The sequence below is a fragment of the Trematomus bernacchii genome, unplaced genomic scaffold, assembly GCF_902827165.1.
Source record: "Trematomus bernacchii unplaced genomic scaffold, fTreBer1.1, whole genome shotgun sequence".
Lineage (NCBI taxonomy): Eukaryota > Metazoa > Chordata > Actinopteri > Perciformes > Nototheniidae > Trematomus > Trematomus bernacchii.
The window spans coordinates 9,226,280-9,252,446 of NW_022987313.1; the positions used below are offsets into that span (position 1 = coordinate 9,226,280).

Consider the following 26,167-nt stretch of genomic DNA (forward strand, 5'->3'; position numbering starts at 1 on the left):
AAAGCATTTACCTGTGTGTGTGTCTCTCTTTAAAATATGTGCAATGAAAAGAATCACACAGTTTATATTCTATAATTTAGTGCATTTTTTATTTCAATAATCATCCAGTACATTGTCTGTGAATGAAATATCTGAAAATGATTGTACTTTACATGACCTTTTTATACATAATTAAACCAAAACAGCAGTATTTTCACATGCGCATTCTGTCAAAATAAAAGATAACAAAATAATGATAGAACAATATGCAACACTCAACTGTAGCACATGTACATTTACAAAACACACACAGCCAGGAATCAAAAGCAAACTAATACTGACGGTAATTGCCAAAAAAGTCTTCTAGGTCAGCTAAACAGGCTACTATATCGTTTTATAATATTGAAAAAGAATGAAAGCACTCTGTAAACATTTGTACACACCTACAAATTCCTTAAATGTGTTGAGGCAGATCATACAGAGTAAACACTAAACAATAGAATAAAGAGCCATCATATTTGTAGATTATTTCTTTTTTTTCTTTTTTTTAAACATACAGCATTACAGACTAAAGCTTATTAATATTTAAAATGATGTGTGTGTTTTTTTAAGATCTACAAAATTATTAATTATCCAACATCTACATTTCACCTCACTAAAATGCACTACAATAAAGGATGAAATAATACTGTCAGGTGACCAACTCCAATTTTTCCACTTTTCGAATCCCCCACTTCGGCCTATAAATAAGAAGATGTCTTGAACTCTTCCGGGACGTCGCTGTCCAGTTTACAGATCACCTTGTAGATGGCCTTTTTCCATGAGGGGTCTGAATCTTTGGCTGCGGAAATGGCACTGTAAAACTCATGCAAGGTAATCTCAGAAACCTCCATGAATCTGTCTGGGACCTGTAAAAGAGAGGAAATATATGTTGAATCAATCTGGTTAAATATTCTAATAATGAGAAAAGCACTTGAGCACTTGAGCATACTGAACAAGCTTTCTTCAGTGCTCTCAAAGTCCAAAACATATCAAATGAAGACCTGTAGTGCAATTCTTCAAACACTCAAACTGATGAAAGGCATTTGATCTCTTTGTTCTCTGCACACATACAATAAATGCAATGCTGCAATCGTTGGCTTTCATTTGGAGGCCTCTTTGATTAGCTAGTCTTGTTTTCTTGAACTGCATTGTGAGATCTCTATCCAGCGCTGTGAGAGCCAGTCAACAAAAGCATGATTTTAAATCCCATCAGAACTATGGTTGAAAATGAAGATTACAAATGTTTTCATTAGGTTAGATTTAGGGCTAAACTTGGGATAATTGTGTTTAATTAAGAATTATATGTGGTTTAAGTTGGTGTAACGACAGCAGGATAAAAAGCGCATCAACAATTGAAGTCTCGTTGCAAGGGATGCTGGGAGAAACCCGCCCCGCAGCCCATGTTTCCCATCCACTGACTAGTTATCACAACAGTTGGCATAAGTTATTTTTCTTTCCCCTCATCTCCCGACACAAAAGCATCCCTGGGAAAGGAATGTCTTGGTCCCAAGGTAAAGAAAACGGTCCCGTCCCTTTCCCACCGAACGGCCCTTCTCCCTCGGAATCCACAGCGTCTTTCTCAGCATTCCGCATCAGTAGCAATCTCAGTCTCGCTCAGGCGTACTGGTCCTCTAATCCTGAGTTGTTTTAGTGGGATTTTGCGGCTTCCTCTTCCCACAGTTTGATAAAGCATCTCTCTGGAGTTTAGATAATGGCTGTAAAGTCTGGCCAGCCACAGGTGCGGTGTGACACACAGGTCAAATAATACAGTATGTGACCACAGCTACATGCTGACAGGAGAGCATACCTCAGCAGGTACTAACCACTGGGATAAATGTGTCAACTACAAAGTGTTAAAGGAATAGTTGGACATTCTGGGAAATAAGCCTACTCACTTGCTGGTAAAGTTAGATTCATACCGTCAATAGATGTATGTCTGTTGAATATTAAGCAACAGCAAGCAGCCACTTAGCTTAGCTTAGCATAAAGCTGTAAACAGGGGGAAGCAGCTAGCCTCGCTATGTCTGTAGATACCAAGTAAGCACCCTTTGTTATAGCTTTTTGTTTTGTCTGTACAGAAACAACGATTCAACAATTTATATTTCATGTCAGTTTGTGAGTTTTTGACTTGCTGAAAGGTGGATGTTGTCGTCTTTCAGACATAGGCAAGCTAGCTGTTTACAGAGACATCATTACCCTTATATATATATCTGTAATATAAGACCAGGAGTGGGTGTGTTGTATTTTGTATCCTTCTAATAATTGGCAATGCAATTTTGTATGCCTTCAAAGCATCGCATTGATTGAATATTGAAATATAAATTATTATAACATATATCTTCCCTTATGTACTATACTGAATCCCATTACCACCATCACCCATTTAGCTGGGGGACATTAAACAAATATATGCTACCTCTTATCAGATGAAAGTTGACTGAAGAAAACCTTTATCCATCGCACAGAATACTTGCAGAATGAGAGCAGTACCTCTTTTAACCAAACTTTGAGTTAAAAATCAGACCTTGATGCAAACCATTGAAACCACAACATAAAGGAGAAATGACTAATGAGTGACACTTACGTGGAAGTCATTGGCTTTGTTGTAGTGCATGTTCAGCGCCCGGAACAGCTCCGAGTCCCTGCTAACCGTCATGTCTTTGATATCACTGATGCCGTCGACGATGGCCTGGCGGGCAAACTTCTCCATCTGGATGTAGTAGAACTCCCTGAAGTTACTGAACCATTTGATCAGCTGAGAGGTGATGCAGCGGTTGAACTGGAGATGAAGAGAGAAAATATGTCTCTTAATATCATTGATTAGTTTACAGCCGATTGACAACCGAAGCCTCTGCATCGACAATAAACTATCTGGCTAAAGTGTCCTTGAGCAAAACAATAAAACCCAACGAGTCCAGAAGTGCTTTTCTAACCTTTGATGTCTCAGTGAGGAAGCAAATGAAAGCAGAAATCATCCCTTTTTAGTGATAAATTAAAATTGTAATTTCAGAACTCCATTTAGACTTCATTGAGAGCATACAGAAATTAAAAAATATGAATCTCCATGCTTTTCAATTAAAAAATCAAATGGCCGTTTGACGCTTTGGTATTAACCACCCTTTCCATAATTGCCTGCACTGGTACCTGTAGGGCAAAATGGCACCAAATGGTCTGTCACTCTACGCAACATTAATTGCTCTGAGCTTTTCCCACCAATGGTGAAAAAACATCTGTCAGGGCTCTGTATTTCTAAACTCAGTCTTGACATTAGTCCTGTTATTCTATCTCCTCATCCAGAAAGACAGAAAAAAATGCCTAAGGGCTGGGCAGGCATCAAAGACGCTTCTTCTCTCTGGTGTGGTGGGTGAGAAAGCGGCAGCATAAGGACAGAAGGAAGCTTCCCTCTCATTGACTCGGGCTGATAGGATGGAATCAGACACTGGGATTAGGTGCTCTTTTGTTCAGTGCCACTTCCCACCACAGGATTGTAAGCAAGGAGGAGACGTTCGCAGGGCTGCAGCAACAGCATCCTCCCCCCTGACCCCGGGGGTCAGAGCAGATTGAGAGGCAGGGGCCCGCACTGGCTCAGAGATCCAGAGAGAGAAGATAGAGATAGAGAGGAGAAGGAACCGAAACTCCAGAGAAAATTGCAAGGCAGGCAGGAGAGGAGTTATGGGTGTAAGCTTGTAACATAAGCAGGAAGGATGCTCCGATTGGAAAAGAATGAAAAAGAAGGAAGCAGAGATAAATAGGATGAATGAGAAGAGTTAACAACAGGAGACAGATCAGGAGACAAGAGAGAAGACAAAAAGAGGAGATAGAGGAGGAGGCATGACACGAGCCCAAGGCCAAAACACACAGGATGTTGTGTTTAGGCCCAGCTCATCGCCGCCTGGGTGCTGCCGCACAAGTCTCTAATACCAACTCTCTGTTGACACTCAATAGCAATGCCTTGCCTACAGAGTCCTTTGTCACTCCATTTGCTGACTGGAGTGGCTTTTTTAAAGAGAGAATGCCCCTGTATCTCCCTCTGCCCCCAGGACATACTAGCAGCTCAGTGGCTTTGTTATTTAAACCCTCTGCGTTTTTGTTTCTCTCCTCCGACACACTGCTGATTTTTCTGTCCCAAACACACACTGACAAGTAGATACCGGGGAGTTTAACGCAGGACAAACAATCCTGCAGCTTGTTTGACACATTATAGTTCAAATGTAATTACCTTGACATCAGGGAAGAAGTTTTTCAGCACATTGGAGCTGGGGTAGCGGGTGTAGAAGAACATCAGCTTGGCCTTCTTCAGATGGCTCGGGGTGAGACCCTCCTGGATGTTCACATTAACGTTAAGGCAAAAAACCTGACAATTAAATACAACACAGCATGCAGTCCTATGCAAAGTGATAGCAGACCAGAGTATTGTGTTGCCTCAATCTTCAGCTAAATTGAATTTCCCTAAAGAACAGCTCGGCATTAACCAGGGAGTCAATAATGACCCTAACATGTGCTTATTGGCAAAACAGAATTACCAATTAGATTAGGGATTTTTAATTAGAGAGCGAAGCACTTCATGCCTGGCAGTAAAGACAGCTTGTTTTGAAATGTTTTGAAAAAAGAAGCCGATTTTCAGATATAATTAAGTTGATTTAAAAGACGACATATGGTGCTATATTTGTTTTACTTTGGAAAGAAACACACCACAAAAAGGGACATTTTTTAAACAAAATTTAAATTAGATGTAGTTCAAATTCAAATGTATTTATATAGCCCAATATCACAAATCACATTTAGTGTTTTAGTAGTATGTTTAATCAAATGTTTTTGAGTTTATGTGTTGGGCTTTAATTTTACATGTTTTGAATGGTAGAAAATGCAATATATATAAATATATACATTTCCTTTATTTCAATGATAAATAATTCAATATCTTCTCAAGTATACCCCCTATGGCAATGAAGATGGTCAGGAGCATATCCTCTGTAGTCCACCACCACCACGCCTTAGGACATAATATTTCCTTATCAGGTCACCACACCATACATTTATTAGGGGAACCCTTGCTTTGAAATACGGAAGTTAAGATGAAAGATTGATGTGGTATTGTTCAAAGAGAAGCAGAGCTCTTTGCTCTGTAAAGATAAAGCGAATCCTGACAGGCACTACATTATATTCCTCTCTTATGCCGTGCGACAAGAGAATCAACAACACTTCTCTGACTATTTTAAAATGATTTACTTTATAAAGAGGGATTGTAACGAAATTATGTATTTCTTAGGCAAAGGATAATGAAATGTAGATGTTACATTTCATCATTCATCATTTAGATTGTGGATGTCAGCAAACACATCATTACAAAAACAATAAACCCATTTTCCCTGAATTAAACATCTTATCCTAGATGGATTTTCTATGAGTTCCTATGAGGCTAAAAAAAACTGTTATCTTGCACTCTGTTTCAATCATGTACACTCTGACAAAGGTATCCAACAACAAATGCTCAAGACAAGAGCTCAAGTGTGGTGGTTGTGAGGCACTTTTGCTTTCCAGCAGCACTCAGATGTGACCTTTTAGATGCACCCCTATCACTCTGATGATGGAGAAATAGATCCTGCACCTTTTCAAGTCTGAAAAGACGACGCTTCCTGAAACAGAAACCGATGCTTTCTCTGCCTTTGAAAAATTGGCTTTTGTTCCTGGCAATTCTTATCAAAGCCTTGTATTCCTTTTTATTTGTCTTTTTCTAAACTTAAAGTCATTACTCTGCTCAGATTAAAGAAGATGCTGTAATTTTCTATGGGGTTAGCGAGATCAAAGAAAAAATTCTCCTTGAAGTTTGTTACTGGAACTGCCCATGCTGCAATGAACCTCAACCAGCCATTGTTCAAATGGAAGAGCTAACATATAGGGAGTTTGTATAAAATGAAGGAGGTAAATACAGTATGAGATAATAACACACATACCCTGCTGTATGGGGAATGGTACAGAATGATCTGGTGTTGTCAATTCTGTCAATTGTTTTAGAATTATTATTTATAATCAAATGTAATCATTCTAGAATATTTTTTTTGTATTCACCCAATACAATAACCGTTTTTTTAAAAGCCTACCTGCATTAAATATCTGAATTGTGTCTCTTTTTGTATCTATTGTCTCTTTTTTTTAATCATCATTATTACACAACAAAGCTCTAAATTCTGCATTTAAAAAAAATCAAAGCCGCTCTGGCTCCACATATTTATTTTAAATAAAAGGATATGTTGAGTGACATGTAGGGGTTTCGGTCGGCCATGCTCTGCAGTTCTCCGCACTCGATCTTGACGTGGGGGAGACACAGATTGTCGACCGTCACTGCCCCCAGGGCGGAGGCACGGGCGTGGTGGGCGAGGTGGCTGGACGTCACCTTGGACCTCATGGCGATGGCGTCCCAGGGCAGGTCCACGGAGTCTGGGGAGTTCCTGTCCATGGATGGAGCCATGCAGGGGTGACCCCCGAAACTGGAATGTGGCCCGTACTTAAGAAGATGCTCCAGGATCTGACTGTCGTGCAGAGGGGTGCTGTAGCTGAACTGAAATGGATTCTGGTGCATGGGGTAGGGCCTCTTCACTGTCGGGGTGACTGAGCTCAGAGGGGTCACGGGCGGCTTGCGGACCACCAGTGACAGTGCCTCCGTCTGGTCCGGTGGGCTGTGTGCCTCGGAGCTTTCATAATACTCCAAAGAGCAGGGCTTCACCGCAGCCTCCTCCGCCTGGGGCTGTTCCTGGGAGGAGCCGGCCTGCTGGCGCTTCCTGTCTGCACCTACGCCGATCTGCAGCTCTGGAGAGGAGCACATGCGCTGCTGAGGGGACAGATCCTGCCCTGTGGAGGACGCCTTCTTGAACACTCTGTCTACACAGTCATTCACAGCCCTGGAGAGCTCCTGCTTCAGGGTGTCCTGCAGGCTCCGACTCTCCCTCTGTTGCACCAGATAACCAACTACTTTCATTCTGTCCTTACACTCCGCAGTCACCCTGCTATTCTTCCTTTCAAAATCATCTTCAGTGCTTACATACCGTGACTCTGTGCTTTCATGCTCCACACCTTCTGTGTCATCTCTGTCGTTGTTTTCAGGGTCCTCCTGGTTGTAAACTTGCAGGAACTTTTCCTGGAGCTGGCGCAGCAGCCTCTGCATGCTGTGCAACTGCTCCTTCAGCTTGTGACACTCCTCATCCTTGTTGCAGTTATCACTATTGCTGCTGCTTCCGGGTCTTCTGTTTGCCGGCCCTCCAACACTGTGTTCCTGATGCTGAGGCAACCGCTGTTTACGTTTGTTCTCCCTGTATGCTTCTCTGGCCTCTCTGGTGTCTCTGGCGTCTGTGTCACACCTCTCGCTGTCTCCAGGCTGCCGGCTGTTGGGAGAGCCCGCCATGACCCTGATAATGTTCTCCACTCTGGCCCTCTTGGCCTGCAGGTGGTCAGCCATGGGATGCTCCACCTCCGTGCCGGCTCCTGTGGGAACATGAGCGCCGGGGGAGGCAGCTTCCACAGTGCTGTCTTTTGAGGATATGCTGCACTGGTCCTCCTGGCTGGAGTCAGCCGCAGCGGAGCCTGAAAGGTAGAAATGGCTTTCATCTAGTGCCCTCTTGTTGTGGATTGTCTTGCGAAGGAGTTGAGAGATGATGGATCCGCTGGAGTATGAGGCCAGAGGCTCGTCGTACATGTTTCTGCGGAAGCAAGGCAACATGACATCAGGTTTGTCGTCCTCGAGGCAGCCTTCACTGGAGTTGTGCATGGTCTGGTCGGGGAGACTGAGGTTCATGCTCGATGAGAAAAACTGTCTTCGGCTACACACGTTGCACAACCAGAGTTATTTAAAATGCAAGAATCTGAAAAGAGAGAAAAATAGAACATAGTAAAAATCATACATAATGAAAAAACATTTTAATATAAAATGTGCTTTAGCCATTCATTATTCTTAAATCCTGTATGTGCATTCTTATATTGTGTATTTTCTTTTACACTTTTAATAAAACAATCTTTGCATATACATTATTGCATGCCTATTTCTGAACAGTGACATTCAATTTAAACAGTAATGTCTCTTTACTCCTTGGATTCATAGCAAAAATAAAGTATATTCATTTGTTAAATTGTTTCAGGTAAATTAATCTATACACAACATTTACAGGTGATTCTGCTTGTTAGGAAATTTCACTTTTGTAACTTAAAATTACTACATTAACAAGCAAATGTAGAATTACTGTTATATATGATAGAAAGTCAATGAAGCCTACATTAATCGCAAGTAGCTCTGTTCTGTAAAAAAAAAAAAAAAAGACGCAGAAGAAATCCTTGATCTTGTGTAATAAGGGAGTGCTTTTTTTTGTATAATTTCATCTTGCGGTTGTAATAATGGATAACGCAAAGGATAAAAAGAACGACTGTCTGATACCCATGAAAGGTAAATTATAGCCTCTGATAGCAATAGACCACGCACAACAAACGGCTCTATGTATATATTATTTCAAAAAGAAAGTACCATGAAAACCGCTTTATATTTTTCTGGTTCTCATCTTAAAGAATGATCAAGAAATTATTCTCAATGGTAAATATATAAAAAGCTCAATTTACAGATTCTATAATAACTAACTTCATTCCCTTTTTATGTTTATTTTATAATATGTTCTGTGCTGTAGCTCACAGCATGGCATGTAAAACGAATTCAATACTTAAATGAAACGTATGGACTTGAAACGGATATTCTACATTTTTTTACTAGACGATAGATCCGTCCTTGTGTTTCTTTTTCTTACTTTGACATAATTAAGCATTCTTTCAGAAAGATCAAACTCTGTTTTGTAACTCAGTTACCCCTCATAGCAAAGTTTGAGAGGATTTAATTGTCCTACAATTTGTAGACAGCATTTCAAAGTCCTTTACTTTTTACAGTTTGACATTTCCTGAAATATAGCAGGCAGACCTGTTTGTGGATAAACTCATTTGTATATGAAGCAACACATAATCTCAATTAAAAAAATATATATATATATTTTAGTTATAAAAACTCAAACATTTCAACAGTCAATAAACACTTCATAATCCAATAAAAAAAAACTCACCAATCATATGATTATAATTTCTGTTGTCCTGTAAAAGCATGCATGAGTTTTTCTAAAGCACTTTTCATTAAAAAAAAAAAGTCAAGCTGAAGTGATGAGACAGGAGGCGGGTGAGCTGCAGGCATGCACTGTGTCACAGGCTGCAGTTTCCCCACGGTGCACAGAGACAGAGCGGCTGTGATGGGACCTTACCTGTTGCCGGGACGTGCTGCCGAGCTGATGGCCTGCGCACACTGGGCTGTGGACAGTAGGAGTGCAGGAGAGGCATCACGCAGCTGGGGCGTGGCCATGTGAAAGCAAATCACCCACATAATGTCAAGAGAAGGACATTATTATTAGTGAGGTGTTGGAGGAATAGGTGGGTGAAGCCTATTTATTGTCAATTTGGAAACATGCACAAGAAGGGAAAAAGTTTAAATATTCATCTAAGACTGGAAAATGTAGATGTTGGCCTACTTAAATAAATAAAAGACGTCTCTATTGCTATCCTTTAATCTCTCAATAATTGTATTTATCTCAAAAGGGCAATTTTTGGACCGTGCATTTACGAAAAACAAACAAACAAAGCAGTCGTAAACTCAAAGAATAAATAAGTGAAAACAAAGTATACACTTGAAATTAGAGACATTATGCTAATATAAATCATAACCCTCTATAGACTTACCTTACCTTTTCGCTATTCTATTCTATAAAATCATGTTTTCTTATACTTACCCGTATGCATTGTCCTATATCATTTAAATATTATCATATATATTTTCTATTATAGTCTCTATATTTACGTTGTTACATGTAGGCTGTCTCTGTAAAGGTAGTTGTAAGAGTACCGTATTTACACTTTGTAGATACTGTGTGGCCAGCAGACAGGCCTACAGTGGGGGTCAGAGGGGACCACTAAACTCCAGCCTGCCCCCCTCTCGGAGCACTTGGTTTATCCCTCACCACTTCCTCGCTTTTTTGCGCGTCCGGCTTGTCCGTGTTACCGGAGTTCCCTTCCGCTGACAGGCTGCTGTCACACAGCCATCATGTTATCCCATTCCCGGTGTCTCACCAGGAATTTTGGCCGTTCCCTGTCTGCCATCCGCCAGGTAGGCAACACGCAAGTAACCTGTTGTCGTTGCCTCTCTGGGCAGGACTCCTCGCTGTCTCTGTAGTGTGTTCAGAGCTAGCATACATTAGCTGCAGGCCACGGTCATGCTGTAACATTGTAAGCCAAGGACAGTTTAACATTTCCCTGCACAACTCTGTATCGTTGTCTGTATTAAAGTGTAAAGCAGTGTCCTCTGTGTTGTGTTTGTCTCGAATTCACATTAATGTTAAAGGTGTTACACAGAGAGTAAAGTGTCCATCTTTAGTTACACAAGTTATCCAATATTGTTTTGGTAGCTAGCAAGAACATGCTAGCCGCGCTAAGCTAAATACACGGGTAGGTTAGCTAGGTCCTAGCTATCATGCTGAGGTCATAGTGTGATTATTGAGAGAAAACCACGCCCCTTTTAGTTAACTTTATTAAGTGTTGTGTTAATGTTTTATTCCTTTGATTTAGCTTTCTGTCGCTGCATGTAAGCAAAGTCAAATGTCTGAAAGTCCAGCTTGTCAGTAAGATAAGTAGTATAACATTAGGCTTTAAGGCAACTGTTCAAGTAGCCTGTTAACATATTTATTCATTTGCTGCTGCAGTTCTTATGCAATACCACAAAGCTACCCGTTTGCCTAAAACATGTATTGATTGTGTCAAAGGTCACGCGTAGAAATAACCTTTGACCGACAGCACTGACTTATCTTGCTTAGGTTTAATCCTTTGTTGGCACTTAAGTTCAATCTCAACTGTTATCACTGTTAGACATAAGGGGCAAGTTATTGATCTTGATGTCAGTGCTTCAATGTTCCAGACATTGTTGAGTTGTCTTTTCTGCACAATCTCCTAAAAAAGTTGCAAATGTTTTTTACATCCTAACTGTGTTTTGTCACAGGGGAATAATGGACTTGCACGTCGGGCCACGGCAGGTATGTTTGGTTACTGTTCAAGCGATATGTCTTAAATGCCAATCTTTGATTTTGGATAGTCCTGCTGCAAGAAGTTAATAACACTTCTCCTTGTCCATTCTCTTACAGCTCTATCAGCTAGCCATTCTATCACTCTGAACAACAATGTGTAAGTAACACAAGTACATTTACTGACAGAATTTAAGTAAAACATTCACACTGTAGATGTTTCCAAGTAAAACAAATGGTTTAGTTTTGGGGATCGCTATTAATTGTTATAATTTTGAATTCATTTATTTTGTTTCTCTCCAGAAAATCTGATCCTCGTTCCAGCGTCTTCCAAATCCAGTACTTCAGGACGTCTGTAGCACACAGTATGTTTCGAGCCAAATGCTTTTTATTCATACACTTATCTGAATCACTACTACTGATGTGAGGAGTAAATAAATGCATCTCCTATGACTTGTTTTTGTTCTATAGGAGAGGAAGTTATCACAGTCAATACTCCTGCGTTTGCTGAATCTGTCACAGAGGGAGACGTAAGGTGGGAAAAAGGTAACTTTATTTTAATTGTATTTGCACACACGAATAGCTTCCGACACTGTAAAGAATAATAGGAACATATACTGGATGGATGGATACATAGACTAACTAACCAAAAGTTAGTCAATCTGCACTCAGTACCTAAAATAGAGCCTTCTTCTTACAGCTGTTGGAGACACCGTTGCCGAGGATGAGGTGGTGTGTGAAATTGAGACTGATAAGGTAAACTAAGTAAATGTTTTATGAATTTTTGATTGTTCGGTTATGCCTTCAAATGTAAAGGCCATCATTGTTTTGGCACATAAATAGTTAAAGTATTGGGGCACGTAGTTTTTTTCTCCCAAAATAACAAATACAAAATCATGTTTGTTGGAGATTATTTCTAAAGTGTTTCATTTTTCTCCTGACTGAATATGAGAATTACGCGAGAATAAAACCATACGGTCATTATTTTGGCAACAAATGTAGGCTATTTTGAAAATGTATAGAACTTTTTCATGTCTTATTTAAACCTATGATGATCTCTTTTATGTGTTCCCCTTCCATTAGACATCAGTGCAGGTTCCCTCTCCTGCTGCTGGGGTGATCCTGGAGCTTTTGGTCCCTGATGGAGGGAAAGTCGAGGGAGGAAATGCACTCTTCACGCTTCGAAAAGGAGGTCCGTGTATTGTCATTTTATAAAAAAAAGTACACAGTGCTGATATAAAAAGTATTACCAAGACAAAAATGTAAAGTCTGTCTCAAACTAACGGTTCGCTTCTGTCTTTAGCTGGTCCTCCCAAAGCTGCAGAAGCCCCAAAAGCTGAGGCCCCGGCCGCCGCCACCCCTCCACCACCTTCTGCTGCCCCCCCTCCTCCCCCCTCAGCTGTGGGCCCCATTCCCACCACTATGCCCCCTGTGCCACCTGTGCCAGCACATGCTATGGCCACCAAACCAGGTTAGTCGTCATGAGACAGACGGTCCGTGTCATGTGAGAACCGTTTTACTTGACATCTGTGCTCTTGACCTCTAGCTTACTTGATTACTCATCGTCGGCAGTGGCTTTCACCAGTGCCACTAAACCGATGTCTGGAGATTCTAAAGGCGTATTTCTGTCTTTCTCACAGTTTCAGCCATCAAGCCCACTGCTCCTGCTGCACCGGCGGCTCAAGCTGAGGGGGCGACTAAAGGAGCCAGGACAGAGAGCAGGGTAAAGTGCAAAGATCTCTACAAACACCTAAATAACATTAAGCGGTATCTGATGATAGAGTTTGTGAAATGGATCAGTATAGTAGTGCAAGAGTTGAGAACTGAATTTGAAATGTTTTGTTTTAGGTTAAGATGAACCGCATGCGACTGAGAATTGCCCAGAGACTGAAGGAAGCCCAAAACACCTGCGCTATGTTGACTACGTTTAATGAGGTCGACATGAGGTAGGAAACTCTATTAGTTGACCTACATTATAAAGCCATCAGTGGGGTTTTTTAGAAATGTTTTCCTGTGTTAACATGAAAACTGAAGCCATTGAGGGCAAAAGACAGTGTCTAAATCTGCTTATAAATGAGCATGTTTGTAAGTGTGCCTGTGTGCAGTACACAGGATACACACTGCCTGTTAAAAGCCAAAACAACACTTGCACAAATGGTTATAGATTGGAATCTGCCCAATAGGAAAAGCTTTTTGAAACCCGATATCCTCTTAAACGCTGGAATGTAAATATTTGGTCGTAATGCCATCTAAAACGAAGATAAGAATTGTTAAAACCGGTTTTATTAATTTACAAGGAAATGTTATTGTCTGCACTTGCCCCCTGTGCTGAAGAGGACACTTTGAGGATTTCTTTTCCCCACAAATGTGCGGTGTCAGCTTTCAGCTATTCAGGGTTTTCTATGTATCCTAATTAGATTGACATTGACGGTCTGGAGGAAGACTTCCCATGCTAGGGCTCATCTGGAGCCGAAGGAGCTAGTCAGAGCAGGAGGCTGGAGCATCTGTAGGGGCCCACAGAGACCTGCGCTCTGAGTGGAAGAGCGGCCTCAACCGATATGGGCTTTTATGACAGCCCAATAAGATTTACAGGCCCTAGAAAGTGAAGATTTTTATCGCTTCTTCTCTCCTTTCTCGGAGAGTCTGTGTCTTGGGAGGGGCTAATTATGTTAGCGGAGAAACCCTAGAGCTTCAACAGGGTTAGAGACAGGAAAACAAACAATTAAAAAGAGAGATACACGAGAAAAATGAGCAATGATGAAACGATTAGAGGGCCAATTTCAATAGCTTTAATTCACCACTATCTGCAACAGCATTTTTTTATAGCCACAAAAAGGCATTGTTTGTTTTTTTAGATTGTGACTTTTTTTTTACTGTTACAGTATTTGGGAAAAGATTGTCTTATATTAGCTTATACTTTAGTTTTTCGAAAAATTCACATCATTCATTAATTGCTGCTGTTTGTTGTAAACTCGGCAACAAGGAAGTAACCGACTTAAAAACCTTTCAAGCACAAAAAAATAATAATTTCATAACCTGCGAACCCTTCCTGAAGCCAGTCCGCCCATCAGTTCTCAGAAATGAACACAATTTGCTCAAATATGAAGGGGATGTTAAAGATCATATTTTTGGGAGTTTTTGTAATAAAAAATGTTTTAGTCATTCTTTAAACACATTTCACACTGAAGGGCTTCATGTTCTGCTTCAGCCCTGCTTGTTGCCTTAATAACAACTAGTTAATTGATCTTTGCATTTGTTTTTGTCTATTTCCCTGCAGCAACATCTCAGAGATGAGGAAGACGTACAAAGATGCGTACCTGAAAAAGCACAACATCAAGTTGGGCTTCATGTCTGCGTTTGTGAAGGCTGCTGCCTACGCTCTGGCTGACCAACCTTCTGTCAACGGCGGTATGTATCTAACCTTAAACGACAGTGAAACCTCACCCTGCGGTGACAGCTTGGCTGCGTCTTTGCACGTATGGGTACAAGTCAATGAGAGAGGATGAAAGGAAGAAAACGATTTAAGCTTCAGTAGATTTCTCTTGCAAACCTCAAACCCAACACTCACTTATTTACTGCCTATAGACCACCCTGACCTATTTAGTTGGACCACAATGAAGGAGAGAGGGGGGTCAGTGATGCTGGCTTTTACCAATCTGAAAAAGTCTGTGGCTTTTTACTTGCATGTAACAGAAAATGCCACCCATTAAAAGGAAATGATCTTCGGGAGGGCTGCACAAGAAATGGAAATGTAATCAAAATTGCAATATTGATTTGTGCAATATCCAAATCGCAGTAAGTCCAATACTTGGTAAAGGCAGAATATGTGGAAATATATAAATAAAGTATTGTGGAGCTAGTCCCAGCCTACAAACAGTATTCTACAGATGTAATACAAATCCATGTTGAGTACAGATCCTCTAAAAAATCACACCATTTTAATATATTTTCTTAGATTATGTGAATAACGTTAAAACAATGATTCCCTCTAATATTGCTTATTATATTGCAATTACAGTATAAGTCAACATTTATGCAATATGTATTTTTCAATATGTAAATCATGCAGCCCTGAGCGTTGGTGTAAATTGTATTGATTATTTGCAGTTTTAACATTAATTCATATTTCTTTTGTCTACAATGTTAACCAATTTCTCTGTGTTTTCAGTCATTGATGACACAACCAAAGAGATTGTGTACAGGGATTACGTGGACATCAGTGTTGCCGTGGCCACGCCAAAGGTGAGACAAGTGCCTTTTACTGTAATGCTGAGTGCAAGTGCTTCACTTGACTCTAATGTGAAGAGCAGAAAATTGAGTCATATAACTTCTCTCTCAGGGTCTGGTGGTTCCTGTAATCCGAAACGTGGAGGGAATGAATTTTACTGACATCGAGAAGGCCATCAATATGTTGGGAGAAAAGGTGAGATTTTATATTATATTATGACACATTTTTCGGTCATTTCTTTTACACTTCACGGGTTTTCATTTGGAGATTTCCTCAGTATTTGATCGATCCTTATTGTTGGCGTGTGTTCGTAGGCCCGTAAGAATGAGCTGGCTGTGGAGGACATGGACGGAGGAACCTTCACCATCAGCAACGGCGGCGTGTTTGGGTCCATGTTCGGCACACCCATAATTAATCCACCACAGTCTGCCATTTTAGGCATGCACGGCATCTTTGACAGGCCCGTAGCAATCGGTGGCAAGGTTGGTATTCTCTAAAAAAAGAGACAATATATCTAGCATGGAGTGGTCATATATGTAAAATGACTGTCCAACATTTTTCATTCTTATCATGAACTTAAAAGTTTAGTTACTATTTCAGTAGATTAAAGATAGATTTGCTTTTTTTTTTTATTTAAAGGTCACCTATTATGCAAAATCCACTTCTTCATGTCTTTTAAACATGTGTGTTTAACATGTGTCCCCTCTGTGTAAAGAGATTCTAAAAGTATCAGGAAAAAAGATTGTCTCACTTTTTGTCCTGATCCATTTATATAAAAACCTGTCTGAAAATGAGCTGATCAGATTTTGGCTACTTTATGATGTCATGATTTTTTTTGGCTTGTGTAACCAATAGCCAATCACCAACCAAGGTAACCCCCCCCCCACACACACACACACACACACACACCTTATCACCTGAATCTCCTCCTAGAGCACCATTGTATTATTTTTAACCAAATATCTCTCAGAGGGGCGTGGGGAGGGGCTCCTTATTTTCATCTAAAGTAAAAGACAGAGAATCAGCACTTTGGAAACAGGCCTGAAACAGAGGGGATTATGGGATGCTACAATGCATGATCTGTTTGGTATTTCGAGCCAAACACTTCAGAGACATGTTTTGTATATATCTGAGACCTATAATATATTAATGAAAAACAGTATAATAAAAAAGAGCCTCGTTTGTCAAATTTCCCGTACATTAAGTATTTGTTTTGCCAGTATTCACTAATTTGAGTGTGTCTAACATTGCATGCATTGAATCCTATTCTCTTGTTCAGGTGGAGATCCGTCCCATGATGTATGTTGCCCTGACATACGACCATCGTCTGATAGATGGAAGAGAGGCCGTCACTTTCCTCCGTAAGATCAAGTCAGTGGTGGAGGACCCCAGGATGCTGCTCCTTGACATGTAAATCCCTGTAACTCTAGGCCCGAATCAAACAACCCCCCCCCCCCCCCCCCAACACAATCAGTAGCTATCCTCACCTGGTGAACATTACTGCTGTTGTTGTGTTAGAAAAAAAGATTTTGGGAGAATTCTTTTTTGAGTACTGAGAGGTTTAGTTCTATTGTGGAGAAATGTCCGGGTCTTGGTTTCTATGGTGCTGGTCTTTAGATCAAACAAAACAAAGAGTATCCTATTACTCATTTGCGCCATGTCATTTTCTACATACAACACAATAAATGTCAACCTATTGTGAATAAATGTCAAAGATAGAAGAAGTGATTAGTTTTAATTTAATTATATTAGGTGAGAGAAGAACAATGAAAACATATTGGGCCAGAAACCAAGAAACACTACAGTATGTCTGAAATTGTCCAAAGTGAAAAATATGAGGGAAATGATCTTTATGCTCTGTTAGAAAGACTATTTAAGTAAAAAAAGAAAGTTTTAAACAATAAAAGCTTCTCTGACTGTAGGTTTTGTTTCTGATTTTGTGTGTGCTATTATTGACAGGGTAGCTACATTTACAAAATGTGGCCTGGGGCATAGATAGCTTAACAACAGTTCCATTCCATACATTATACACAGATGGGGTGACGGATCATCATAAGAACCAATTTGAAAGATATTAGTTACTAAGTAAGGTGCTAACTGCTAACCATGCAGTCCACTATGAATGGGAGCATTAACATTGTTTCTCACCACATTTATTTGTACTTATCACTCAATTGTATGTTAGTGGGTTGTGGAATCTTAGATGATGACTAATAAGATGGGGGCGGAGTCTAACCAATAAATAAATGTCCAACCATACAATGATACATTTGTCATGCTCTTTGAGTCCCTTTTACGGATCATGCAATCCCAAAAAAGCACTGACTCAAAAGCAATTAAACGCACAAAGACCTCGACAATGAATGAACTCCCAGGGATAGAGAAGGTAACAATTTATTGCCTAACATCTTTGTTTCTTCACAATATTTAATGGCAGACTGCAGACATTTGTAATTGTCAGAATTTAGTCGAATGTAATGTCAGTTTTCATGCATTGTTATAATCTGCATGGATACTATAAAACGTAAATGTACCAAAATTGCATCAGGGTATCTAAAATGGCCATCATACATGAAGTTAAAATAGATGTTTCATGTTTTGTAAGGGACATGGTTCACCAGGTTTGTTCATGTTTCAGTATTTACTGTCTTTCTTCTTTGGGAAGCACAAAAGAGTGCAAAGAAAACAAGCCATCTGGTGCTGAATCCAGTCGAGATGTGTAGGATTCAGTGTTTTAACTTCAATTCCAGCGCGGGACTTAGGGATCAGGGGTGAAGCACCTGCTAGCAGCTCAGAGCTTTCCATGAGACGCTGTTGAAGAAGGGATGACACTTGATGTCACTGACGCCCCCCCCACCAGAACCCAGGCGATAGCCCGCATCAAACTGAAGCAACTGTGAAGCAGCATAATGGAGAAACACTGTAAGATAAAATCTCAACATGTATTGACACTGAGCATAATGTTCAGAAGAGAAGCCTGAAGTCTGACCTCAGTGAGCAGAGAGGCGGCGGCAGCGCTCAGGTGATTGGGGATGAGCAGCTGGGTGTGGGAGTGGATCCCTGCTGGGTGGAGCTGCCACAGCGGCTGCAGGCACAGAGAGCAGAGAGAGAGGGAAGTCAAGATGCAATGTGCAGAAATAACTCTGTAATACTGAAGATGTTTGTAAGCTTACCATTCCTGTTAGGAGTTCAAACAGCAAAGCCCCGAGACTCCACCAATCACAAGCCTCCGTTATCCTGGACACGCCTCCAATTTCTGTCAACATACAGGGGCTGAGGTAAGTTGTACTCATGCACAAAACTTATGGAAATGTGTTGTGATGTCTTCCTATTACTATTATAATATGCAGTACTTTGCTTCTTATTCAGAGGAAAGTGAACCGACTTAATCTTGCCACTAGGTGGCAGTTAAACACCAAGCCAGAGGTGTGAGAAATATTCAGATTCTTTAGTAAAACTTTTACCGAATTTGACTAAGTGCTAAAACCCCACTGAACAAATCCATCATAAGTTAAAACCTTGCAAAACCTTAATTTAACATATGTAAGTATTATCAGCAAATCAAGTATGAAATGTAAAAGCGCTACATAAACATTCCCCCTCTGTGTGGAACAATTATATATCATGTATTAATAATACTGCTACATTAATTTAAATGTTGCATTTTACTGCTTTAGATGTTTATGGTTGTGTACATATTAACACTTTTATATACTGTTGGTTAGTTAAGTCTACAGCATAGATCATACTTTAAAAGACAAAGGTTTGCTGACCTACGAGAACCACCTATCTGTAAAGGTCAACTTTTCATTGGATAACAAAAACAGCCCTGCTTTTACTTTGCATTTTCAAGCTGATCCAAGAGAGGTTTTGAATGATTTATTTATCTTTAAAAGTATGAGAATTTACCCATAAATCAACACTGAATCTTTCAGTTTATCACAAAGATTGAACAATGACCACATCTGGAAGAACATGGGGGTTACAAAGACTGTAATAAAGCAGTTAGGCACATGCATTAAAAACAGTACTTTAGTAAATATGCTCAATTACATTCCACCTCTGGGTTGAGCTTACAGTAATACGTATGTTTACCTGGAGCGCAGTACATCTGTTCCATGGCTTTGGAGCAGATCTCTGACTGAACCTCACTCCACTGTCCGAAAAAAGTCAGACACACTTTCCCTGTGAAGACATTGCGTCTGGTCAAAATCAGAAGTATGTACGTTCTCCACATGCATTCTCTTACTGTAATGATGAACTCACCGTTGCTGGTGAGCAGAACGTTCCTAGGGTTGAGGTCCCGACACAGAATGCCCTGCTGATGCAGACTCTCCAGAGCCAGCAGGACCTGAGCCCCCGAGACACGGACCTCTGCTTCCGAGAGCCCCCAGCAGGTGTGCATGGCCTTATCTGCAGACCTGGAGGTTTCCACGGGGACCCTAGGCGTGTGGCACCATCCATCCACCTCTATGATGTCCTCCTCCCCCTGCCCCCCCGATCCTTCAGATTTAACAGACGCATCCTCCCCGTTCCACTTCCTGTGAGGCGGGGCTTCAGCAGGGCCTGTGGAGAACCAGCTCACAAATGATCGCTTTTTCGCAGGTGCCACCTTCTCTCCGTGACTCAGCACTTCGCAGGCCTCTTCTACACCGTCATTTGAACGTGTTTCCCCCAGAAATGTCCCCTGTTTCTCTGCTATGTTGTGGCAGAGGGTAGCCGAGGAGTGACAGGAGCTTTCTGAAGTGTCTATGTGCTCAGAAAACACTGCTCTGTCTGTGCTCTTGATGACCAACATGCCGTTACTTTCCTCTGCGGTGGGACTGCTGTGCTCCTGCTTTAAGTCTGAAACTGTATCTGCAGAGCTGCCACTCAAAACTGATCCTTGGTTAGAGCCGTTGGTTTCCCACGATGCCCTGCCACGGATCTGGGTTTGGCAATGGAGAGGAAGATGCAAGATGGCAGGTGAGGAAGTTAGACTGCTATTTTTACATGAGGTCTGGTTTGTACGAGGTGGTGTTTGTCCTGGCGTGCTTTTTAAAAGACAGTCAGTCACTGCATAGGGGTTTATGTGCTCAGAGTTGTGAGCTGGATCCGCAGCTTTCCAAGCGACTTCAAACTCTGCGCTGCACTCTGTCAGTCCCATTGCAGCCTGTGTTTTGTGGGGATCTGACATGACACCGAGAGCTTGACTGACCCGAGAACAGGAGAGAGGAAGAGAAGGGTGGTCCTGAGTTTCACTGGGGTGCAAACACAAACTGGAAGCTGGTGTGTGGATGCGGGTGTTGGCCTGTGTCCTCTTCAGGCTAGAATTCAGAGTCAGTCGATCGAGCTTGGTATAAAACGAGGCTGCGGAGCGCGTGTTCTGAAGACAACCCGTCTCCTCGATGTAGGAGTGAGTGCCGCAGCTCTCCAGGCGCTGCTGGGTCTCGTCCCAGGACGTGGGGAAGTCTGTGTCTGGGCTCTCATCGCTCAGTTTCTCTGGAATCACTCCTGTGCTCCCTCTGCTGTTGTGCTGGTAGTCTGTGCTGATTGTGGGTGAGGTGTAGCTGGTCTTCAGCTTGATGCTGGGCTGGCCAGAAGTGATGCATTCTGGGTGTTCCTTGGCCTTCTCGTTCCGCAGCTTGTGCAGCTTGGAGAAGAGCTTCCCACCTGGGACGATAAGGGAAGAACATATAGATCATATAAACATGTAGGAGCAGGTGCACTCCTAAAATAACGAACTAATAAATAGGTCGACATGAAACTTGATTTTTTTCTTTTATAAAACAAGGTTCATCAATGTTTTTTTGTGAGAAAACGACCTTTAAAGAGTTGTGTTGTAAAATCCAATATGATTTGCAAGACACTGCAGGTAAATAAGCCAACAATCTTAAGCTTATAGCCTAGATTTAAAGTGGACCTATCATGCTATATTTAAATGATATATTGTAGGACCATACCTATATAAGGTATATTTATACGTTTCTGTTTTCAAAATACCAAATAGATCATGCATTTTAGCCATGCCTCATTTCGCTCTATGTGCTGTTTGCTGTCTACGGGGCTGATTCTGCTGACGACGCCCCCCTGCAGGAGAGGTGAGCCGTGCTCTGATCAGCTGCTGGGCTGTCAGAAGAGGGGGAGAAATAGAGATCTCCGTCCTCCGTGTTTTATTATATAGAGTCGTTATTCAATTGTTTTAAAGCTCAATAAATAACAAAGAAGACCTTTGACCGGCACTTTTCTAATTTTGTCCGGAAGATTTAAACTTTAACGGACATCTTGACCGGCGATAGAAACTGAAACTGAAACTCTGCCGCACGGTCCCCTCGTTCCTTGGAAGAGGCGGAGAGGTGGGTGTTTGTCATCTGCTGGTGGACTAACCGGAGAGAATTACAGTGCTTGCCTCGACGGGGAGGGATTGCATTGAATTACAGCAGCGGGAGCAAACGCTTGCCTCGGGGAGGGAGAAAAAAAGCCACAGCGGAGAATAAACAGAAGGGTAACCATGGTAACTATGGGCGGGAAGTCTTCTTCGCTGCTTTTGTGGCAGACTACAGCGCCACTTACAGGCCTGGCATATGTACTACAGCGTCTCAAGCGCTTTCGAGCGGCAATGGCCGGCCGTGGCCCAACCCTACATTCCCCTGATAGGTGGAGAGTTGGCCCAATAGCCATAGCGCCACCAAGTGTTCAAATCTAGATCAGTCTGTATCAGATCCGTTGCAGCCCCTTTTTTAGAGTTTGGGTATGGAGGAAAATAGAGAGGATTGTGTTTTCTGACACTTGGTGAGTTCCCTGGAACACCGGGGACACATATTCATGTATAAAAGACGTACAAAAGTGCATTTTGCATGATAGGTCCCCTTTAACTTAAAATGTAACCAATTTAACACTTACACTAAGAAATGTTCTTAGTATTACAAGTCTCTGAAATGTTATGTTTCAATATGCAAACCATGCATTAAAGAATGTACATTTTTTGTGAATATTTATGAAAACGTTTGAGAAACCGGCTCGAGTGCGCTAGAATTTGAAAATACACAACCGGAAAAAATCTGCCACTTCCTTACAGAGCCCCTCCTCCAACACACACGAACGCGCACATGACCAATGAGGGCACGAGATAAGTTTGTGCACAGATGGAAGGCTGACAGGCAGGTAGGCCATCCAGTTATTTTAGCCGGGCCGGCTAAAATGATTGGTTGTGCTTTTTACAGTATTACGGCTTCCACAGATGAATTATTTTTATGGATTTTTTGTCAAAGCACTTAAGATATTCATTGCTATCGGGATGTTAAGAGCATTCCATGGAATATAACAAAAAGTGTATCTCGAGCCGGTTTCTAAAACTTACCTACCCCACCTTTAAGTCACGAAATAGTGTGTTTTGTGAATGTTTTCTTCCCACTAGTCTAAAGGAACAAACAACACAGGAGGACAGAGCTATCCGCTCACCTTTGACATGCTCGAGATGCAGGTACACAGCATCCTCGCTGACATAATATCTGAGCAGCTTAACCATGTAGGGAACCCCCTGAGGAATGATGGTTGGCTTATCCCTGCTCTCCCAGCTCGACTTGACCAGACTCTGCAAGAACACACACACACACATTGACAGATCTTTTAAATATGCACTTGTTAATATGGAACAACATGGCATTAAATCAGACATGGTTAAAAAAAAAAAAAAAAGACTGCTTGGATTGCCCCTTTAGAGTTCAGTGCCTGTGTGTAACCAGATCTCTATGGTCACTGAAATTTGAGGTGCACTTGCATAGGCTAAAAGTGTGAGAGCTCTCAGGAAGATCAATGCAGGATGATACTGGGGGAGACAGGAGGGAGAGAGCACCCATCGACTGGCCTGCCACAGAGGGCTGGCTCGCTGCCAGACAACAACCCCCGAAACATATCCGCTAACACTGGATGGATCTTAAAGATGTAAATGTAACAAAGGAATGGCCAATTTTCTTACTCACTTCTGGTTTCCTTAAATATCTAAATATACAAGAAAACTGACTCACCTTCACGACAAACGTCTCCTTGTTGACCATGCTTTGGACAATCAGGACCTTTGAAATGAAAAACAAATCAAGGAGTGTCAATACTCAAATACATCACTCATATGGAAACAATGGTAGTAAGTGTTTCTGTCTTACCTTATCAGTCACTCCCACCACCTTACACATCTCCAGGTCCTCCACCGGCGAACTCAAGTGTCTGATTGGACGGAATCTCAGACTGCTGTAACCCTGGTGATTAAATCAACCCAGGAGAAAGAAATACCGCAGTATTTGAGATGAATAAGGCTATTTTGAGCATAACGTTTCAAAGTAGGCTAGGGTGTGCTCTTTTATGTTCAACTCACAAGGAGAACAAGCAAAAAATGCTGATACGACAATATTAGCCAATAATACGTGACTGCTGTAAATAACTCAACCCTACATTTAGAGTTTAGCTTTACTTTTTGTGAATGACAGTAAAGGATGACAGTCTTACCCCTAAGTGAGAGCTTCCCTTCCCTAGGTTGTCCTGCAAATGCGTTATGAAGATTTCTTCAGCTCTCTTGAGATACTGGGTTGTTTTCCTCTTGACAGCCTCCCGACGCTCCTTGTTTGGGTCCACTATAAAAAAAAATGAAGCTCTATTACACAATAATGCAAAGTAAAGTGAAGTAACTGCAGCTGTGTGACCCTGACCGGAGTACACCTCTGCTCCTGGGTTAAGGAGGATAAGGAGGTTCCACACAGCTAATTATTAACACCCAAGGGGGAAATCTCTGTTTAACCTTTGGTTTGTGACTTCCTGTTTTTATTCTGGTCCACATGTTCCAATCACATGACTTATGCAAACACTCCTTTTCCAATGGCTCTTTATCACAAAGTCTTAACCAATTGTGTGACATACCAAATGCTGTCCACTCACGCTGAACCCCATTGAGCAGCAAGTCCACCCCGTTCTTGTAGTAGCTGAAAGCGGCCTCATAGTCCTCATTGACCTCGCTGTCCAGGGCCATGTGGATCTGCTTGGCCGCCTCCACCAGGTAATCTCTCTTCGCCATCGCTGCCTTGTTTTGTACCCGTCAAGGACCGGAAGGGCCTGAGCACAACGTGGAAAGTTAGAAATGACATCTGATTCAAACATGGTAGAAATACAAGTTGTGTCTTGTTGAATAAGAAACTGAAACCTAATTGTGAATGGTTTGAATCTTACTTGAGTTAACTTGGCCCTTACCTTTGCTCCCTTATCTTATCAACAGTAGGACACATCTCTGTCTGTTGTCACTGGGCTTTGTGTGTGTCTGCCCCCAGTGCATCTAAGGTAGAGGTCTCTGTACCAGAGCATGATCATCTGAACCAGTGGAAACAAAGAGTTAACCTCCAGACCAGCACAGGAAGTGAGTACAAGACTGTGTCTACTATTTCTGATGAATGGAAAGAAGCAGAGTAGCAAACGTCCAAGATGATAGGGAGGTGACTCAGAGCACTGAGGCACATTGTCGTGTGTCTTTAGGGGAAATAACGTAGTCATGTATCTCCAACAGGATAACCTAAATGTTACACTGGAGAGGGTGTCCACACAGCAATCTGACTATACTACCCAAGAAAGATATGGTACAGTGTGGTCTAAATACATCACTAATCACAGGAAGTGGATTATTTCTAATGGGAAATACATGTGCTGACACATCAAATCATCAAATATTATGCAATTAGCTTTTGTTACATACACATGTATTGAAATGTATCAACAGTCAGACAGAGAAGGCTAATGGTGACTATAATAGCTCCCATTGATCTGAAATATAATGTTTCTTTCCCTTGAGGAGGGAATTGGCCTACACACTGAAACACAAACATCACACACCCCATCCTGGTTACAGTCAAGGAGGCGACATCATCTAAGGAGTGTTATGAAACGCACAGCGCCATCCCCAGTCTCCCCCATCATCATCTTACTAGCAGCATGCACTCCCACAGCAAAACAACTGGCTATCAACCATGGTAAATAAATAAAACCATAGCACCGGAAACAGGCAGATGCACAGCGTACTGTACCTGATGTGAGTGTGAGGCTTCCATGCCCCGGACCCTCCACCATCCAGCGGCAGCAGCGGCAGCATCAGCAGCGGGCAGCGGCTAGTGCCTCCAGCAGCCTAACGCCCTCCTCTGAGGAGCAGGGAGGAGCAGGGAGCTGAGGCAAGGATTCTGATTGGCTGAGCGTGATGTCACTCAAAGGTCCCATTTCACACAGGGCTCGTGCTTCCCATCCTCCAAACCTGACAGATGCTGGCAAATTTAAAGAGACAGTACTGTTTTTGTGTGCACTGACTGAAGGACATTTTCAACCCTGATTGTTTTACTTCCGAAATGCCACTGTGTTGTCTAATGACACATCCTCTATGAAATTTATAATATTATTGCTGTATTTATTTAATGTGTCCCATCCACTATGAATGGAGGTATCACCCTGCCCAGAATCTATAATCTGCAGGGTCTTGGTGCTCAGTACCAGATGGAACCAGGCTCCAGTCACAGCACAAAGGAGAGTGGTTTCCTTCCCAAGGGAGGGCCGGTTTACAGAGGGGGTGGGGGGGGGGGTAAAAGCTTCAGCCTCAAGCAGGATGGTAGGAGAGGAGGAGGCCTGTGGTGTATCAGATGCTGCAACCTTATCTAAAAATAAAGAAGGGGTCGTATTTAGTGTAATGCATATTTTATACCGGATGAACGTTTTTAATATATTAATACCTGCTCTATTATGCTAGAAATTGCCTGATACAGTGCTGTACAGGTTGTAGGCTACTAACACAATCAAATATTCCCTTATTTTTTGCATTCACAGTTTCCTGATT

The 26,167-nt window shown here is 41.8% G+C and overlaps 3 protein-coding genes across 7 annotated transcripts; 1 reads left to right on the forward strand and 2 right to left on the reverse strand.

The window, feature by feature from the left end:
- Nucleotides 1–86: 86 nt before the first annotated feature.
- On the reverse strand, nt 87–10,081 carry prox2 (prospero homeobox 2). Of its 4 annotated transcripts, XM_034149142.1 has the most exons (6): nt 10,053–10,081; nt 9,303–9,385; nt 6,272–7,877; nt 4,241–4,348; nt 2,606–2,800; nt 87–887 (listed from the first exon to the last, which is right to left on the reverse strand). In XM_034149142.1, exons 3-6 carry the CDS (start codon nt 7,808–7,810, stop codon nt 720–722), a joined length of 2,010 nt encoding a protein of 669 aa, XP_034005033.1. In that variant the 5' UTR covers nt 7,811–7,877; nt 9,303–9,385; nt 10,053–10,081; the 3' UTR covers nt 87–719. The 4 variants fall into 4 exon arrangements, with proteins under 4 accessions (XP_034005033.1, XP_034004953.1, XP_034004904.1 ...); XM_034149062.1 differs by lacking the exon at nt 10,053–10,081 and having other exon boundaries at nt 9,303–9,803; XM_034149013.1 differs by lacking the exon at nt 10,053–10,081 and having other exon boundaries at nt 9,111–9,803.
- On the forward strand, nt 10,011–17,254 carry dlst (dihydrolipoamide S-succinyltransferase). The gene is made up of 15 exons (XM_034149332.1): nt 10,011–10,198; nt 11,084–11,117; nt 11,226–11,265; nt 11,409–11,470; nt 11,577–11,651; nt 11,806–11,861; nt 12,189–12,297; nt 12,409–12,576; nt 12,746–12,828; nt 12,954–13,051; nt 14,383–14,513; nt 15,274–15,347; nt 15,445–15,528; nt 15,648–15,815; nt 16,613–17,254. The coding sequence occupies exons 1-15, from the start codon at nt 10,136–10,138 to the stop codon at nt 16,745–16,747; spliced, it is 1,380 nt and encodes a 459-aa protein (XP_034005223.1). The 5' UTR covers nt 10,011–10,135; the 3' UTR covers nt 16,748–17,254.
- A 455-nt stretch (nt 17,255–17,709) lies between these two features.
- Nucleotides 17,710–25,458, reverse strand: rps6kl1 (ribosomal protein S6 kinase-like 1). Of its 2 annotated transcripts, none has more exons than XM_034148914.1 (12): nt 25,374–25,458; nt 24,550–24,666; nt 24,241–24,414; nt 23,815–23,939; nt 23,475–23,567; nt 23,340–23,387; nt 22,774–22,906; nt 19,600–20,985; nt 19,429–19,518; nt 18,507–18,589; nt 18,323–18,418; nt 17,710–18,227 (listed from the first exon to the last, which is right to left on the reverse strand). In XM_034148914.1, exons 3-12 carry the CDS (start codon nt 24,374–24,376, stop codon nt 18,117–18,119), a joined length of 2,301 nt encoding a protein of 766 aa, XP_034004805.1. In that variant the 5' UTR covers nt 24,377–24,414; nt 24,550–24,666; nt 25,374–25,458; the 3' UTR covers nt 17,710–18,116. The 2 variants fall into 2 exon arrangements, with proteins under 2 accessions (XP_034004805.1, XP_034004733.1); XM_034148842.1 differs by having other exon boundaries at nt 24,223–24,414.
- Between the last annotated feature and the right edge of the window lie 709 nt (nt 25,459–26,167).

Bases quoted from the DNA above. Each gene is read 5' to 3' on its own strand.
- rps6kl1 (XM_034148842.1), bottom strand. From the start codon at position 24,376: ATGGCGAAGAGAGATTACCTGGTGGAGGCGGCCAAGCAGATCCACATG. The intron at 18,419-18,506 runs GTAAGCTTACAA...CTGTGCCTGCAG, and splicing joins TTGAACTCCTAACAGGAATG to CCGCTGTGGCAGCTCCACCC. The intron at 18,228-18,322 runs GTCAGACTTCAG...GCTGCTTCACAG, and splicing joins CCGCCTCTCTGCTCACTGAG to TTGCTTCAGTTTGATGCGGG.
- dlst (XM_034149332.1), top strand. From the start codon at position 10,136: ATGTTATCCCATTCCCGGTGTCTCACCAGGAATTTTGGCCGTTCCCTG. The intron at 11,118-11,225 runs GTATGTTTGGTT...ATTCTCTTACAG, and splicing joins TGCACGTCGGGCCACGGCAG to CTCTATCAGCTAGCCATTCT. The intron at 14,514-15,273 runs GTATGTATCTAA...CTGTGTTTTCAG, and splicing joins CCAACCTTCTGTCAACGGCG to TCATTGATGACACAACCAAA.
- prox2 (XM_034149142.1), bottom strand. From the start codon at position 7,810: ATGAACCTCAGTCTCCCCGACCAGACCATGCACAACTCCAGTGAAGGC. The intron at 2,801-4,240 runs GTAATTACATTT...CTTCATCTCCAG, and splicing joins ACTTCTTCCCTGATGTCAAG to TTCAACCGCTGCATCACCTC. The intron at 888-2,605 runs GTAAGTGTCACT...TCTCTTTTACAG, and splicing joins ACAAAGCCAATGACTTCCAC to GTCCCAGACAGATTCATGGA.